We start from the raw sequence: 16,281 nt of genomic DNA, 5'->3' as shown, positions 1-16,281 counted from the left end.
TATAGGTTCAGCTTACCTACCTTGACCCATCTTAGAGGTAGACATTGAATCCTGTAGTTACAGGAGGAAGATGAGCAGCACTCCCCATAGGGCAATTTGTTTTAAGGTAGGTGGGATGTATCCCTCCCCACTGTAAAGATGACTGTCTTAGATGAGAGACCTAACTTTTGAATGGCTCTACCTAAATAAAAACAGTCCCACACAAGTATATTGGGGAAGGGCAAGCTTCTCTGAATAATAAATGATTATTTTTTTTATTTTTTTTTTCCTGGACATTAAGTCACTGTCCCAGGCTATGAGTATCGCCTTAAAATTTTTGAAAGGAAATGATAAAAGATCAGAGTCTGTTGCTGATGAGCCCAAACAAGTTAAGGGAAACAAGAGACAAGTAGTAATATGTAAATTATTAGTAAAGGCACTTATGTTGCCTTTATTAATTTGTTCTTATAAAATATTTTGAACACTGAAGTCCCTATCTGTGAATGGAGAACAAGGTTGTGGTTCTCCATGGGCAAAAAAAGTGGTTTAATGGGAATAAAAAAAGCAAAAAAAAAAAAAGTCCATTTGACCATGAAGTTTGCAAGGAGAGGTTTTGGATAAAGCTTAATATATTTATTAAAATGCAGACTAGGGGATATGAAAACATTGTCTGCTGCCACAAAATTATTTTATTTTGTTGTCTGTTGGGAGGGAACATAAAGGGCTTCTCAAAGTTGTGGCTAAGATCTTAATATGTGGTTCCTAGGGTGTGCTTATCTATGTTTATAACTAAATGACCTGATCAGGTTTTCCAAAGTGCTAAGTCCCAGTGACCGTTGAATCACCAGGAGTCACTGAGAGCTCCAGACATTTGGGGAAAAATAAGCTACTTATTTCACTAACTAGAGGGAAAAAAAATTACAGCTTAAAAATTCAGTGCCACTTCCCTTTCAAGAGGGTTTGTCCAGGAGGATGTATCCCAAGTGCTTTCTCCACTCCCTATGACAGTGAATAGGCTGACTTTTCTCCTCTACCCCAAAATGTTCCATTTTGCTAACAGTCTGTGCAGAACTGGTCCTCTCTTCCACTGTTGCTGGGCTTTCCACTTTATCCATTCTGGAGGGAACGCTGGTGTCAGAACAGCTCACTCCAGGGAGGGAAAAGGGAGTACAGCCACCATGTGACAGCATGAAGGACTTCTGCTATCATGATAAGTATTTATTAACAGGTCCTGTAAAAACCAAGGAAGATGGTGAAGATTTGCTGTTCTCTCCTCCTCTTAAGTTTGCTCAGCGGGCAACTCGACGCCAACCCCGGACTCAAAGTGAGGATCACCCAGAAGGGGTTGGAATATGGTATGTGTGACGTTTTCATGATCTGGTGGTGGTATTGCATTGAATCCTGGTATGACAGGGATCTTGGGAAGCAATGGCAGTGGAAAGAAATGACCTGATCACAGGCTATAAAGAAAAAGAAAGTTTAAAAGCACAAGATAGCAGATACAGTAAGCTGCTTGACAGCATTGTACATCATATCGAGGTTCATTTGATCTCAGATAATGAATCAGTAAGTCCAACTCTTGCCATGACTAGAAGTGAGATCTGAAATACCACTGCTGGGTCTCAAATGAGATACCCTCTTCTTTCTGACTCTGTGTCCATCCCATCTCAGCCAGAGGCATAAAAACTATAAACTCCCAGGCAGTATCAAAGGCAACTGAACTGATTGCTGTTTTCCTGTAGCCAAGGAGGTTGGGCTGGAAATCCTGAAGCAGAATATGGAGAAGGACCATTTCCCTGATTTGACTGGCCATGAGAAATTTGGGCTTGGTAATCTCAAATACAACATCTCAAGGTAAGTATTCTCTCCGGGGGCATTTTGTGTTTGACTGAAATTTGAATCTTGTTTTGCGTTCACCCTGACTCGTGAAATATAAACTTTTCCTTTTCTTTTCTCCCCTTTATCTCCCTCATTCTCTAGAATACACATCACTGCTGTTGAATTCCCCAGTGCTTCCATCTCCTTCATACCTGGGACTGGGATAAAACTGGTGATTGGAAATGCTTCTCTAACCATCGATATGAACTGGAACATAAGGACCTGGATGTTGTACGTACAGCTTCATGTGTGCTGGGATTTTTCTTGATGGAGAATACAAAGTTAAAAATGCAAAGTTCAGTTTTTTTTGTCACCTCTTCATGGCAAAGGTGCTCTTTAACAGCTAGGATCAGTAACCCAGGAGTACAGACTGGTCTTTCTCCACAGGTCTGCTGGTGGGAGACAGCCCCTGCCACTGATAAAAACCCATGGCTGAGAAGCCCCTCTGTGAATAGTAAAGGATTGATGCTCTAGCTGAATGCTGTCGTTGTCCACCTTGCCAGCTAATGACGCATTTAGAAAAATTGTAGTATGGTGGATCACAGTCTGGTATAATAAACCCTCCCAGTGCAGCTACACTGTTAGAAACCCTCTGCTATGCCTCCAAGAGATACAGTTCAAAAGCTGATGGAAAATGGACAACCAAGTGGCAATATCCTTAGAGCAGGCTCCACACCTTCCGAGTCCCAGGCTGTTTCAGAGGAAAGAAACCCCTCTTCCTCGCCCCCCCGAGTCCCGTTACCTATATTGCCAAACTGACTGAATTACAGCAGTCTCTGATCCGCACTTCTGGGCTTCTGCTGTCAGGGACAGCGAGGACGGGCTGCTTCCAAGGGGAGCGGACCCTGGAGCTGAGGGGGATGGCATGGCAGGAGGCAAGTACCCAGGACTGGCAAGCAGAGCAGGTTAGTGGCAGTGACTGGGAACCGCCACCAGTCCAGATTGCCAGGCAAGTCCATAATGAAGGGGCAGAAGGAGGCAAAGCCAGGAAGCCAAGCCAGCAAAGCAGTGTCAAAATTGACTAAGTACGTGGTCACACATAGGTGTACCTACAACATAGCTCGAGCAAAGACTTGAGCTCCAATGCAGCTCACAAACCAAGGGTAGAGACCCCCAAGGAGGCTTTTCACAGCTGTTTCTCACAACCAAGTCATGAACAACTTGATCCAAAGTAACACAGCTTCACCATACTGGAGCTGGTCTTGAGCGTGGGCTGCCAAACCCTTGGGAGGGGTGGGGAAGGGGGCACAGAGCCCATTGGGGCACTCCAGGTTCTGGCGTGGGTTTGTAGGGACCCTCCTCAAACACCAATAGATTAGATCCCAGTACAGCTCTCTTGCCCTATCTTATATCAGGCTTATCCCAGTTCCCTCTGCTGTGGGCACAGGTCTTGTAAATCGTACAAAATACTTTTAAAAAAAGTGAAGTATTTACTTTCCTAAATCCACCATTTTCCAAAACTTCTAGCTGGAAATCTGTGTAGAATACTTGATACTTAGATCCCATTAAAATCTATTTTCATTATAAACAATGCAATAAAAAGTATTTGGGTAACTTCATCTTCAGTGAACAGAAAAGAGTCTGTTTGAGAGTTACTCTTGAACATTCATTAAAAATAGGTTGTTTATATATTTTTACTTTATGCAGCAAAGACAGTGGAAGAAGCACAGTCTACATTTCAAAGGTGTTTGTTACTGCAATCTTTTCAACACCCCTGGATAATACAGGTCATACATCAATAGCACTTACCAGCTGCCGGACGACTTCTGGTGATATAGACATTAAGCTGAGTGGAAAAAGTGGGTAAGTAAGTGGAAGAGATCTGTATATGCTGTGGGAGAAAATAACTGTCAATGAATGGCACAAAGATAACTTCACAAAATAAGGCACCCAGAATCGCTTTTAGGAGTCTGTGGGCACCACAGATGAGAATCAGGGCCCTAATCCAGTGTTCAAATGGCCAAATTTGACCTTTGTCCTTGTATTTGTGCACACTGTAACTTGAGTAGAGGATAAAGACAGCATCAAACAATCCCTTGTACTTCTTGAGCGCTCAGTTCTTTCCAATTACTGCTCTAATCTTCAACCCTAGGTAGAAGTTACAGGCTTGTACTATGCTTTAATGTTCTTAGTCACAGTTCTATAAAAACTGAACAGAACCAGACTGCTCTCTGTTGGGCCTCTGTTTACAACCTTGGGTAACATTATTTCATTGTTTTCTTGTACTTCTCTCACTGTCTGAATACAACTCTTGTCACCTGGTTTGGGTTTTTTTGTTTGTTTGTTTATTTTTACTTGTATTGGAAGTTGCTAGTGCAGAGGCTACTTATTTTTTCTGTTTGTACATACATGATGGTGATAATATGAAGAATTCCTTATTCATAAAAATGAATCTACCCAGGCTAATTGCTGAGATGCCTACTGGTGAAATTATCTCCTTTGAGACAGTGGCTCTCTGAGAGTTGTTACGTTTCAGAAAGCTCCCTTGTGTTCTAGAATATCACACTCAGAGGCCATTAAATTCGCGTTCTGAAGAGATACGAGATTTCCTGTTAATGGCTGTCGTACTTGACCCATGAATTGCTTTCTTCCTCTCCTCTAGCTTCCTGCATAACTTCTTTATCAAGTATCTGAAGAAACCTATTCACAGGAGCCTGGTCACTAATGTAAGCCTTTCAAATTGTGTAGGGGAGGGGTTTAAGGAATATGACTTTTCACAAGTCAGTGCTGTGAACTTGGCAAAGGACAAACTAGAAAAATAATATAGTTCTATTCTGGTCTAATCAGCAGAGTCACCATTTTGCCAACCAGAAATGCTTCCAGATAAAGTGCCAAGTTTATGGCCAAAATATTGACTAGTCCACAGCTAGGTTCAACCAAGGCAGCAGTAGTGCTGGAAAAGTTAGTTATTTCCCCATTCCAGTACAGAATAAGTCTCTGCCTGTGTACCTACAGGTATTCTGGGTTTGGGGTAATTTTTATACTCAGCAGACAAAACACGCATTGGCTGATGCATAGAGATATTGTAGTACCTGACTTGATAGTACAACATATGTAAACCTGCCCAGGGCCTCTAAGAGGAGCCAGAGTTTGAGATGGCTGTGATTCTGCCCCAGGACAGGGATCCCTTCTCCTGTGAGGCCAATGTGAGATCTCTGTCTCCTTCTTGTGCTATTAAGGCTGTGGTTTTGTCACCCCCATCAGGCCGCCTTTGACAACTCTTCGCTTTGCTGCCTAAAGGCAGCTCTGACATAGGACGTGTTTACATTGCATCAGGTAGAGACCTTGGGGGCCCAGTTAGCTGCAGAAAAGATAGTTTAGGCGTTTTGACAAACAAATGCCGCAGTGTGTGTCAGATAAGCAGAAAGATTTGCTGGCACACAGGTAAGAGGCGCTTATAGGTCCATGCTAATCAGGCCATAACTTGAGTATGATTTTATACAGTCATGTCCCAACATCAGATCCGGGATCCAGCTGATAGATGAAGACCTCCGATCACTGAATGGTGAGTCACTAGTGACATCGTTTCCTTCTGCTTTCTTTCTCCAGTTCAGTGGTATCAGACCCTCCGATCTGTCTGCTCCTTTGCTTACAGGACCACAGTTAAATAAAGGGAGCGGTACGTGGGCAAGAAAAGGATATTTCCGAGGAGCCAAGGACTTGGGAGCGATTCTCAACTTGCAACTGTGGCAGTGTGCATTTCTGTTGTCAGAAATGCCACTTAAAGGCCACACAGCACTGATGCTAAGGCAGTTTTCCCTTCCCTCCCATGCTCCGAGTCCTCCTGCACGCATAGCACTTCACAAGCTGAAGCCTGCTCTCCTAGCCTGCCTGAAACTTTAAGTTTTACTTGCCTATTTATCTGATTTGCCAAAAGCAAAATGAAAAAGCTCCTTTGTAAAAAAGCTTCTCGCTTTAACTGTTTTGGGTTAGATTTGTAGGCGTTTAAGACACCCAGAGTGTTGGGAAGATACCATGTACAAAACACAAGTACCTAAGCAGATCAGGCACCCACCTTTCTGGGAAAGTATTTGCAAGTTAGAGGCACTCTGGATGCTCTCAGAACTGCTTGACAAGAAATTCCAACACCTCCTTATGCCCTGAAGCACTGGTATGGCCATTTCCTTTTTTTGGTTAGACCAAATTTACTTTTCTTCAATGAGAAAACATTAAACAAACTAAAGAAGGTGCCACTAGAAACATCAAGCCTTAGGTCAGAATGCATGTTAGGAGGTCCCTGGTTGTGTTTCTCCCTACTCTTTGGAAGAACTTGTGTCATTCTCCTTCAGGAACTGGCTAGTTTTCAGTATACATAAAACTGTATACTTTACAATTGTAAAATTTTATCTGTGCTTTTTATAATATTGGGTATTTTGTCTTATCTACCACCCTTACAGTCCTAATGCCAATTGATGATTTGGCCAAAGTAGACTACTCCTTAAACAGCTTGCCGGCAGTATTCCGACCATTCATTGACCTGGACTTAAAGGTAATTGCCTGTAGTGCTATTTGCCAAGATTGCTATGGTTTTTGTTATTGTATGATCCACTTTCTAAGATGAACATGACTGCTGTTCTGAACATTAAGACTTAGTATCTGAGAAGACAGACATTTCAAAGCACTATTGCATTTGGTATTGTAATAATTTTTAACAATCCTGTTGTAAAATTAATTATTTAAAAGCCAGATCCTTTTTTTTAATTGCTGTTGGATTGGTTATAGCACATAGAGAGCAGTAAAAGCTGACGAAGCAAGTTAGAGGAAAAAGAGAAAGGGAAAGGAGAGAAAAAAGGTATTCGGTTTCATCCTTCTCTCGCTGTTGATTAATATCTGGGACTTCTTTGTTCAGTCAGTCAGGGGAAGATCTCTACACCTTGCACTAACTAGATGTCTCTGCTGTCAGATGAGAGAGGAAAAGAAAGAGCAAGACTATAGGAGCAAGAATTAAGCCTCTGGTATCTTGAATGGGAAGACAGAAGACCCTTGAAAAAGGATGGGAGCCCAAGGAGTGCTGCTGAGTTCAAAGGCCTCAAAGTTTCTTTCAAATAAAGGAAAAAATCTCCTTATGTATTAAAACTAAAATCAGACTAGTTCCTAATTCTAAATGGCTTGATTGTCATTCTGTGTAAGGTGATTTGGTTGAGGGTAGTTATCATCATCATAGTATCTAAGTTCCTTAATTAACTTTAAGATGCCTGGCACTAGGTGCTCTACAAAGGGAGACCAAAAAGTCAGTCTTGTCACAAAAATCTTGTAAATTAAGTATAAACAAGAGACAACAGGGAAACAAGAGAGGCAGGGACACAAAGGAACAATAAGCCAGCATCAGTCAGTATGGTAGACACTGGTCTCGGCACACCAGATCTGCGCCTGCTGTCAAGCTCTGCTGGGTATTGTAGCAACTAGATTTTAAGCAGGGATTTGAGGTAGACTAGAGAAGTAATTGTCATGGCTGTTTACAAGGCTACTCTCCCCCATAAGATGCAACATGGGGGAAAAATACAAAGCGAGTGACTATTAAATCCAGCAAGTGAGGATTGAGTGGGGAGGTCATGGGCAAAACAACTCAGCACTTTGTAAGTGTTTTGGTAGTCCTTAAAAGGCAACACAAATTTTAGACGTAGACGGGGAGGAGCTGAGAAAATAAAGACACATAGAATACATTTGAGATGAAACAGAAAAGGGGAACTAATAAAAGGGATATAAAAAAATCTTAATCTCCGAGTGCCTTCCTCAATTTAAATCAGTTTTTTCTTTTTGTTTCATCTGGGGTGCATTTGGAAGTATTAGATCTGCAAGCCTTGGCTCATACCATGGGTAGTGCAAAAGACAAATAGGTGCTTTTAGGATTGTCTGACATAACTTTCTTTTCTCTCTCATAGGCATTCTTTTGTGTGCACAAGTTACCAACTTGTTTCTGGGTAGAATAAGGTGCTGATTCTGACCTAGAAAGACCTCTGGTTTTAGAGATCCATCTTGTAACTGATGCCATTGGATAGCTCTAGGTGGCAGTTCTCAGATTTAAATTCCTACTGATGGGGAAAGGAGAAAATAAAGCTTTTCAATAAGCAGAAGCCTTAGTCGTGCTCTTCATGCAATATGTAGACCCTTAATTTAGAGGCTTTGTTTTCTGAGGTGGTAGACTGTCTTCAGTAGCTGATCAGCATCTCAAAAGGTAGATCTCAGGTGCCATCTGTGAAGGTGTCAAATCTCTGGAATTCATCTTCACCATCTGCTTGAAAGCACTACATGTACTACAGGATGTACTACAAAGGCTATGTACCCACTTATACACCAAACCAATACCTTGAGCAAGGGAAAGGAAAGTGGCATTAATTGTCTGCAGTCACTTTAAAGGTGTATTTTCACTCTGATTTTTTTATCTCTGCCGATACCTTTCAGGGGATAGTCTACCCAGCTGGAAACTACACTGGCCCTCCCTATGTGGCAGCTCCCTTCACCATCCCAGACCAAAGCGACTCCATGCTCCACCTTGCCTTCTCTGAGTATTTCTTTCAGACCTCCTCATTTGCTTACTACACCGCAGGGGCCTTCAGCATCACCATTGCAGAGGAGGTGAGTAGGACGCAGAGGAATGGGGTCGGAGTGGCTCGGGTCATCCAAGATGGGGCTTTGGCCTGCCAGTTGTCAGTACATGGTAGTATAAAGCTGCTAATTGGCCTGTGAAGACCTGAGACGGTAGATCAGAAACACTGGGGTACTGTTACGCTCTTTTATTATGCTCTATACAGATGCCTCAGGCCATAGTCAGGGTGCCTAGTTCCACTGAGCAAGGTACCAAATACTGGCAGTTTTACTACAAAAAAGAAGGGTTTTGTAGACCTGAGACGTGGATTTTTCTGAGATGGACAAAGGATTTACTCTGGGGAATTTAGCAGCCTCAGCGGCTGTTTTCTGAGGGCTCCTTACAGACTGCAAGTACTACAGGGGCCATGGAAGCAAAGCATATGTCAAAGCACAATAGCTGTGGCTTGGAGGGTAGCAGACTTGGCTAGCCTGTCTCCAGGAGGTTCAGTAAGTCCCAAAACCTATAGGTTGCAGCCCAAACTATAATGATATTAAGCATTTGCTCTCCCAGGAAGTATTTTGGCATGTATTATTGGGAATCAGCTTTAAGTATACTGAGTCCCTTAAGAATATTTCTGAGAGGTACAAAATCAAAGATTCATTGAAATGACAGTAATAATCCATTTAGAGAAAAGCTGACCACAAAGGTCAAATCTGGTAAACTCATTTGTTTTCTTTTTTTTTTTTTTTTCTCCAGACTTGCAGCTATTTTAATATAAACACCGAGATATTTGGCAGTATCATCCCTGAGGTGAGTATCATTACTTCCACAAACTCTTAGGGAACCACCCAGTGTGGGTGTCAGACACCTCACTGCTGGTGTATCCCAAAGACTTGCAGGGCCAGCAGGGCTCTTGTGCTGGAGAAGTCCTCATAGGACAGCAGAGCAGATGGGCCTTGTCACCTCCCAACCCCAAAATGAGTTGAATGACTTCCACTCTTACCAAACTTGGCCCATAACCTTCCACATCAATCTTTACTCTGGGCACTGTGCCCAAGCCACAGCTGTTCCACCTAAAACCAGCTCTAGGCAGGAAAAAGCTTTCAGTCATGAGTCCTGCTTTGAGAGACTTCTGAGAGGGCCTCAGCTCAGAAATAACACCTTCCTCCTGCCCAGATCTGCATAATTGTCTTTGCTTCACTGCTAGACTGTGACTGACTAGCAGAAAGGAATCCAGTAAAGAACTGGGAAGGGACTGTAGTGGCCATGTGCAGGAAACCGAGCTAACAGATGGGCAGGCAACATTACATCTATAGAAAAGACAAGGCAGATGCACGGGATTTCCATTTATTTTAGGTGTAGGAGATGAATATAACAGGACAGAGAATATGAGCATGCAAGGCTTCCACCAGCCTTCTCAGACAGATGGAAAAACCAAAAATGACTGTAAGAGACCCTAGGCCATGAATGCCGAGGTTGAATGAAATTAGACTCATGGTTCAAAGAACTTCACATCCTTGTTTGCTTCCTGGTTGATATTAAGTTCCTCCCTCAGAAATCTAAGAATGCTCCAAGGGCAGTCATCATATGGTCTTCTCTGTAAAATGCCATGATGCTAATATTCCACCCCCTCTATTCTAAGTAATGAACTTGGTGAGCCTACTTGCTCTCCAGGCAATGGACAGAGTAAGGTTCCTCTGAGGACAGTCCAAAGCAGGAACCTGTCTCATGAAATGGGTGAATCTCAAAGGGAATGACTCGTGAGCTCTTTTATTGTGTGACTTAAATGTCACATTCATGTTCCACTCCTTTCCTATGGTCACAAACAAGTATTTGATTTCTCTCAAAGTGATACAGAAGAAATCGTATTCCTAGAGCAGAAGGAACATTCCACTGCATTCCTGATGTGGCCAAGACTGTTAATTTATCACCACGGAAAACTTCTACTTTCTGCTTGCTTGAAAGACTCTTACGTTAGCAGCTGTCCTTAACCTTATCTTAAGGAACTACTTCAAAATGATTGCTTCAAGAATGAGAAAATGCAGTGTTATCATCTGTTCTCCAGGAAAAGCTTTTTTCTGTCTATTTTTTTTTTGTCCCGGAACCTTACAGGCAGCCAAATATTCAGTTACACCCTACCCAGTGATGTTGAAGCTAACGGCTACTGAAATACCTATCATCAGCTTAGAGCAGGATTCCTTCACAGTAGAGATTCGGGGCTCCATGGAGGTGTTTGCTGTTCTGCCAGACTCAGCCACCCAGTCATTATTCACAATTAACATAGTAAGTACAGTGAAAAAGGTGACGTTTAACTCGGGGTTAAATATGTTTGTTCCTTCCTTCTGTTAAAACTCTGTACAAGAAAAAAAGTGCCAGATTTCTAGTCCTTAAAAGTGCAAATGCCCCTTAGTCACAAGTGGTGCCTGTGTGGCCTCGCTTAACCTACAGGATATTTCTATGGTGAAGAATATTTTCCTACAGATGGACAAAAATCCAAACATATAGCAACTCTGATTAACCACGTTTTTTTCTCTGGAATGACAGTTCTGCAGGCATGAGTCATGCCTCTTGGCAACTTGTTTGTTTAACTGAAAATGCCTTTGATCAGTGAAATCTCATTACCCACATTTCAGCTCTTGTCAGTGCCATTCAGATAAGCAGACATTTACTGTGTGCAGCCTTGCATGGACCATGGGCTAGGGAGAAAGTTGCATCTACATGAAACAGCTTCTGTACATAACTGGAAGATGGTATCTCTGTATTTGTGACTAATTCACAGCAAGGGTCCTCGGTTTTCGTGTCTGGTAACCCATGGTTTCTTTCTTCTGCAGGCAGCCAACACCAGCATTGCTCTGAATATATTTGACCAGAAATTGATGGGCTCACTATGTTTGAACAGGTAATTCAAGCTGGGATGGAAAGGATTTCCAGCCATTTGGAAGTGTTAGCAATCCCAACATTAGCAGTTTAGGCACACATAAGATAACCATAATTTATGAATGTGTGTCCCTGGTGAGTTCATCTGCATTAGATTCTCTAATTCTTTATGAGGCTGTACCTGTACAGTTAGTTTAGAGGAGTCAGGAAGCTTCTCTGTGACAAGTGCCACAGTCCCCAAGGGATTGCCCACCAGCTGTGGATTGCTGCAGGGCAGTGGTCTCAATGGACTTTTCTGTTCCTGACATCTACTCTCCCCTCTGGGCTAGCTAAATGAAGTGTGCAGGGCAGTTGTGATGACCATGAATCATTTGAGAGCTTCCCTCATCCCTTTCCAGCTGGCAAGATGCAACTGCTTTCTAGCCCACCTGTGTCACTAGGAAAGTGCAGAGGAGTCCAGGACGCGGTAAAGAATCTGGACCCCGCAGTTCCCCTGCGCTGATATTCTTATAGCAAAGATTCTCCAGCTAAGGCACTGCGACTCCCAAGGGTCAGAAAGCTGGAGACCAGAGGCTTGGGCATTTAGACATCTAAAACGTCACGTTTTATAGAGAGAAGCTCTGTATACCAGGACCTCACAGCTGGGAATTGGGACCGTGATTTCACAAAAGTCCCTTGGGAAGACAGTTAGAGGGTTAAGAATATGCAGAGTTCATCAGGGCACAGAGATCTTAGGAATTTGAGGATAGTGTTGTTAGCATTTTTTTGCAGGAACATTCAGAGGGAAAAATCTAGAGTGTGCTAAGAACTGGGTCTCTGGTTCTGTGGAACTCACAAATCATGTTTTGAACACATGTTTGGATACTTGAATATGTACTGAATAAGTATTTGAATTTAGAAACAGAGACATTACCAACACAACCATGAGCAGCATTACCATAGGATGAACAGAATTTCTCTTCCCACCCCGGTAAGGCTCACATCAAAGCATTAGGTAGATATATACAAAAAACCTTGCAAAATATCTGAGAGCCTGCAAATCCTTGATGCTAGCCCTGGTAAAGTCAATTGTCAGTAGGATTTCCAAAAAGAGCACAGAGGGAGAAGTGCACTCACATTGCTGGCTGCAGCCCTTCTAGCATATTCTTTTGCATGCATGCTTAGCAATGCCCTAAGAAAACCACCTCTTTCTCCATGAGGCAGTATGCATTGTGTAAAATATATTGCTTCCAAAGTCTCTTCACAGATGTTTCTTAAGGCCTGGAGCTCTACAGCAGTGACTGCACATGACTAGAATAACGTGTGTTTATCCTTTCTAGTGATTCATCTTGTTTCACTTCTTTCCCTCAGGCTCCAGTTCTCGCTAGCCCACTCCAATGTTGGCTTTTTCGAGGTAAGCGGATAGTTTAAGCACATAGGAAATGCAAACCAGGAATATCAGTGATATCAAGGCTAAAGAGTAAGCAGCTAAATTTTATTTGTATTTCTAAATCATTTGGCTTCATTTCTGGGTAGCTCTTTTCCCATCTTCTGGCAGCCACCTCTCTGCTGTTGACTTAAAGTATATTCTTTGGGGCAAGTTAGTGCTCTGAAGATGAGATATTCTGTAGTTTCCCTGACTGGTGTATCATATTTCATCAGTAAGCGGGGAGATCTCTCGAATCATAACAGTGAAACACACAGTGATAATCCAAACTGTAGCAGCAGACGGAGCAGTGTGCTGTCTAAGCGATCACATGCACTACGGAGGCAGAGGCGCTCCATGTGGTGCGGTGGTGCTCATCACAGATGCTCGGAATTACAGCAGGGAATGGGAGCCAAAATACTGGTCTCAGATGCCAGGAATAGTGCAGTTGTAGCCTTGCAGGGGAACACCCAGCCTCCTCAGAGAGTCATGTAATTCTGAGTATAATCACTAAGTTCTGAGTAGCTGAGGGGAAAGGATTAAAACTGTTCTGGTCCTGCTTTGCTATTGGTGATAAATTATCTCACAAATAAAGGAAATAGACTGTTTTAAATGAAAATGTTGTCCAAGCATGACCAGAGCCATTTGCATTTTGCATCTCACTTCCTTTGCATCATTCCAAAGACTTAAGATCCAACAGTCACTTTAGATTATGACTCTTTTGGGCCAAATGAGAACTAAAAGTCAAACGCGAGCCTACTAATTCCATCCAGGATTAGGGCATGACAGTTCTACCGCTATCAAGAAGTGACGGCTAACTCAGTTTTCTTGTCTGTGGCAGATCTCACTTCTGGAGAACATCCTGTCTTACATTTTACAGACTGAAGTCATTCCATCAGCAAATGGTAAGGCTCTATTTCAAAGCATCACTTAAAAGCATCCAGTAGAGTGGATGATTCTAGGAACTGCTACTGACTTTCTGCTTAAGTTTCCAGTTCCCATTAACTTGAGTGGAAAATTACCATCAGCCAGTAAGCAGTGGAAGGGGAAGATTGATTTGTAGGGGTGTAAGTATGCCCTCTCACTGGCACTGTTCTGCAAAAAGGGCTTGGAAATTCATAATTCATTGGCCTTTGCCTCACTCAAGGCAGCCTTGATGCATCAGTGAGAAGCCTGTCTCTAGTCTGCACACCTGCCTGAGGCCACAGTGTGTGAAATGTATTCTTCTTTATTAGACCAGCACAGGGCTTTTGCCTCTCATAAATCTTATTTAAGGCCCTGGAGGGAGACAGCTTTGTGCCAGCCCTCTGTACTGGGATGAACTTTGCCTTCCTTAATTAATAGAGACAAATGAGAACAGGTCCTAATGACACTAGAGCTGTATTAACAATCCCCCAGGTCACTAGGGACAAATCAACATGAAATGCCTTGGTTTGGCTGCAACACTCTGCCAAGAGAAAAGCATCTGTAATTCTTTTTTCCCACTGGTAAATGAGCATCGTGTCTACCTCCCAGAGCTGCTTGTGAGACTGAGGTTAATTGTTGTAAATGACCTAGAAATCTCTGGACAAACAGGGTTGTTGAAGGGCGGGTATTTATATCTTTCCAATGCATACCTAAATCATTGTGTTTGTCTATTTTTTTAAGCTAAACTGTCAAAAGGATTCCCTCTTCCCAAACTGGCCAATGTTACCTTGACGAGACCTCACATTACAATTGTACAGGTGAGATTTTGACACTCTCATGAAAAGGATTTTTTTTTTTTTTTTTGTCAAGGCATTTATTCGCCTTCTGTCTGTACAAGAAACTTTCTGGATTTGAGCTAGTTAAGCAGTAAAAAGCCATGGGTTTAAAACGAGATCTGTAATAGTGGTGAAATTCTATTAGAAGCAAATTTATCTTTCTTTGAGAGGAAAAGCTAGAACTGCATTAAATACATAACCATGGGGTGATCAAATGCGCAGCTTGCTCAGCCTTTCAAGTTGCAATTGGGTGTGAAAACAGGTTTACCTTTAACATTTCATTCGAGTTTGGCCAATCAAATTAAATTAGTTATCACTATCCATGCTGTCCTGATGAATTTAACAGGAATAGTTGAAATATAAGAGGGAGGTGAATTCAATTTTATGTACCTAGAATGAGTGGATTTTGTTAATAATTGGTGATAACAGCTGAGGCTATTGGTCAGTAGTAGTTAGTGAGCTCTCAGAAAATATTCTTTGCCTTCTGGTTATTCTTCTCCAAATCACGCCGTATTCTGTGCCTCTCGCAACACTCTCTAGCCCTTAGTTTGAACATACAGAATGTTGCTAGGCAATCAGTCAGTACAAGGGCATTGCTGACAAATGAACTCCCAGAAAATGGGTAAGCCACTTGCATTTCTCCATTTGTTTACCCACTTCTCAGTGATTTTCAGCTCTTGCAGAGACAGTCTCAAATCCTTGTTTGTGGTTAAGCACAAAGCACAACTCAGGAAAGAAACACAAAGGGGTTTTTAATCTTTCTTTGCATTCCACATACCTGGCAGCAGCCAGCTTTGCAGTCCCTACAAAATATAATTGCTTGGGGACTACTTTCAGTGGCACTAGTTGCCAACAACCCTGTAGGCTAATTACGAGTGAAGGATATTAGTGGTTCTGTGGGGCCCATTCCTCACCTCACTTTAATCACTCTCCTCATCAGCAACTAGGAATGAGTGAGGGCACAGGAGAATTGCTGTACTCTATCAACGTGAATGGGATTCCTGTTGAAAAGCTAATTCTAGTCTCCACTTCCAGTCCCAGTCTGTTGGCTATGGTCAACAGGAAGAAAGACAATTCTTCCCACTTTTCATAGATAACCATATTAGACTGTGATGGGCTGCTCTCTGCAGGTTCATTGCTCTCTATGCACTGACAATGGGGGAAACTTTAAGGACAAATTTAGGTTAGATGGCTAATTCCTAGGTGGCTGAAATCAGGTAAAAAATAATCCCACCTTGTGATGATTGCCTAGTTGCCTCAAGGCTCAGATGAACTTTCCTGTGTAGGCTGTATGATGTCCCTTCTGTTGCTAGTGTGGTACAAAGGGATAGCACCCATGGAAAGATGGGACTCTTTTGCAAAGTTCAAAAGACAGAGTTTAACAAAACTTGTTACTTCCAAGGCTGAGCTGAGCTGTTTTCAGTAGGTTTTCTGACCTTTAACACCAAGATCGAGTTGAAATTTAAAAAAAAAACAAAACAACAACAACAACAAAAAGAACACCCCCCCCCCAAAAAAAAAAACAAAAAAGCCGACAACAAAACCAACCAAAGAAACACTTTCACTTTGTAATTCATAGCACTTCAGTGACTGTTCTTCTCCCCACAGGGATACATGTTGATTTCTACTGATGTCCACTACAAACACTAAAGGAGAAGAGAGACCATTTGTTAAGCATGAACTTCAAAACAATAGTGTGACTTTGAAGGCTAAAAACTGTCCAGTTCCACTGAAATGTGTAAACTGAGCTCTGACAAGGGCGATGTTATCCAGGTTGGGGACAAGGGGGGATGTGGGGAGGCAAAGAAAGCTGATGGAATGGTTAGGCTGTACAGTGGAGGAGAACATATGACACATGCTTGACATTATTT

General features: G+C 42.4%; 1 protein-coding gene across 1 annotated transcript; it reads left to right on the top strand.

The window, feature by feature from the left end:
• The first annotated feature begins 1,228 nt into the window (after nt 1–1,228).
• On the top strand, nt 1,229–16,060 carry BPIFC (BPI fold containing family C). Its single transcript, XM_049822129.1, has 15 exons — nt 1,229–1,334; nt 1,722–1,833; nt 1,960–2,088; nt 3,505–3,660; nt 4,460–4,523; nt 5,302–5,362; nt 6,255–6,346; nt 8,260–8,433; nt 9,143–9,196; nt 10,499–10,669; nt 11,218–11,285; nt 12,614–12,656; nt 13,510–13,573; nt 14,316–14,392; nt 16,019–16,060. Exons 1-15 carry the CDS (start codon nt 1,229–1,231, stop codon nt 16,058–16,060), a joined length of 1,413 nt encoding a protein of 470 aa, XP_049678086.1.
• Nucleotides 16,061–16,281: the final 221 nt, after the last annotated feature.

Source organism: Accipiter gentilis, chromosome 18 (genome assembly GCF_929443795.1).
Source record: "Accipiter gentilis chromosome 18, bAccGen1.1, whole genome shotgun sequence".
Taxonomy (NCBI): Eukaryota; Metazoa; Chordata; class Aves; order Accipitriformes; family Accipitridae; genus Astur; species Astur gentilis.
Note: the sequence above shows the minus strand (reverse complement) of the source record. Positions and strands in the feature narration are given on the sequence as shown.

Bases quoted from the DNA above. Each gene is read 5' to 3' on its own strand.
- BPIFC (XM_049822129.1), top strand. From the start codon at position 1,229: ATGGTGAAGATTTGCTGTTCTCTCCTCCTCTTAAGTTTGCTCAGCGGG. The intron at 1,834-1,959 runs GTAAGTATTCTC...CTCATTCTCTAG, and splicing joins CTCAAATACAACATCTCAAG to AATACACATCACTGCTGTTG. The intron at 11,286-12,613 runs GTAATTCAAGCT...TCTTTCCCTCAG, and splicing joins GGCTCACTATGTTTGAACAG to GCTCCAGTTCTCGCTAGCCC.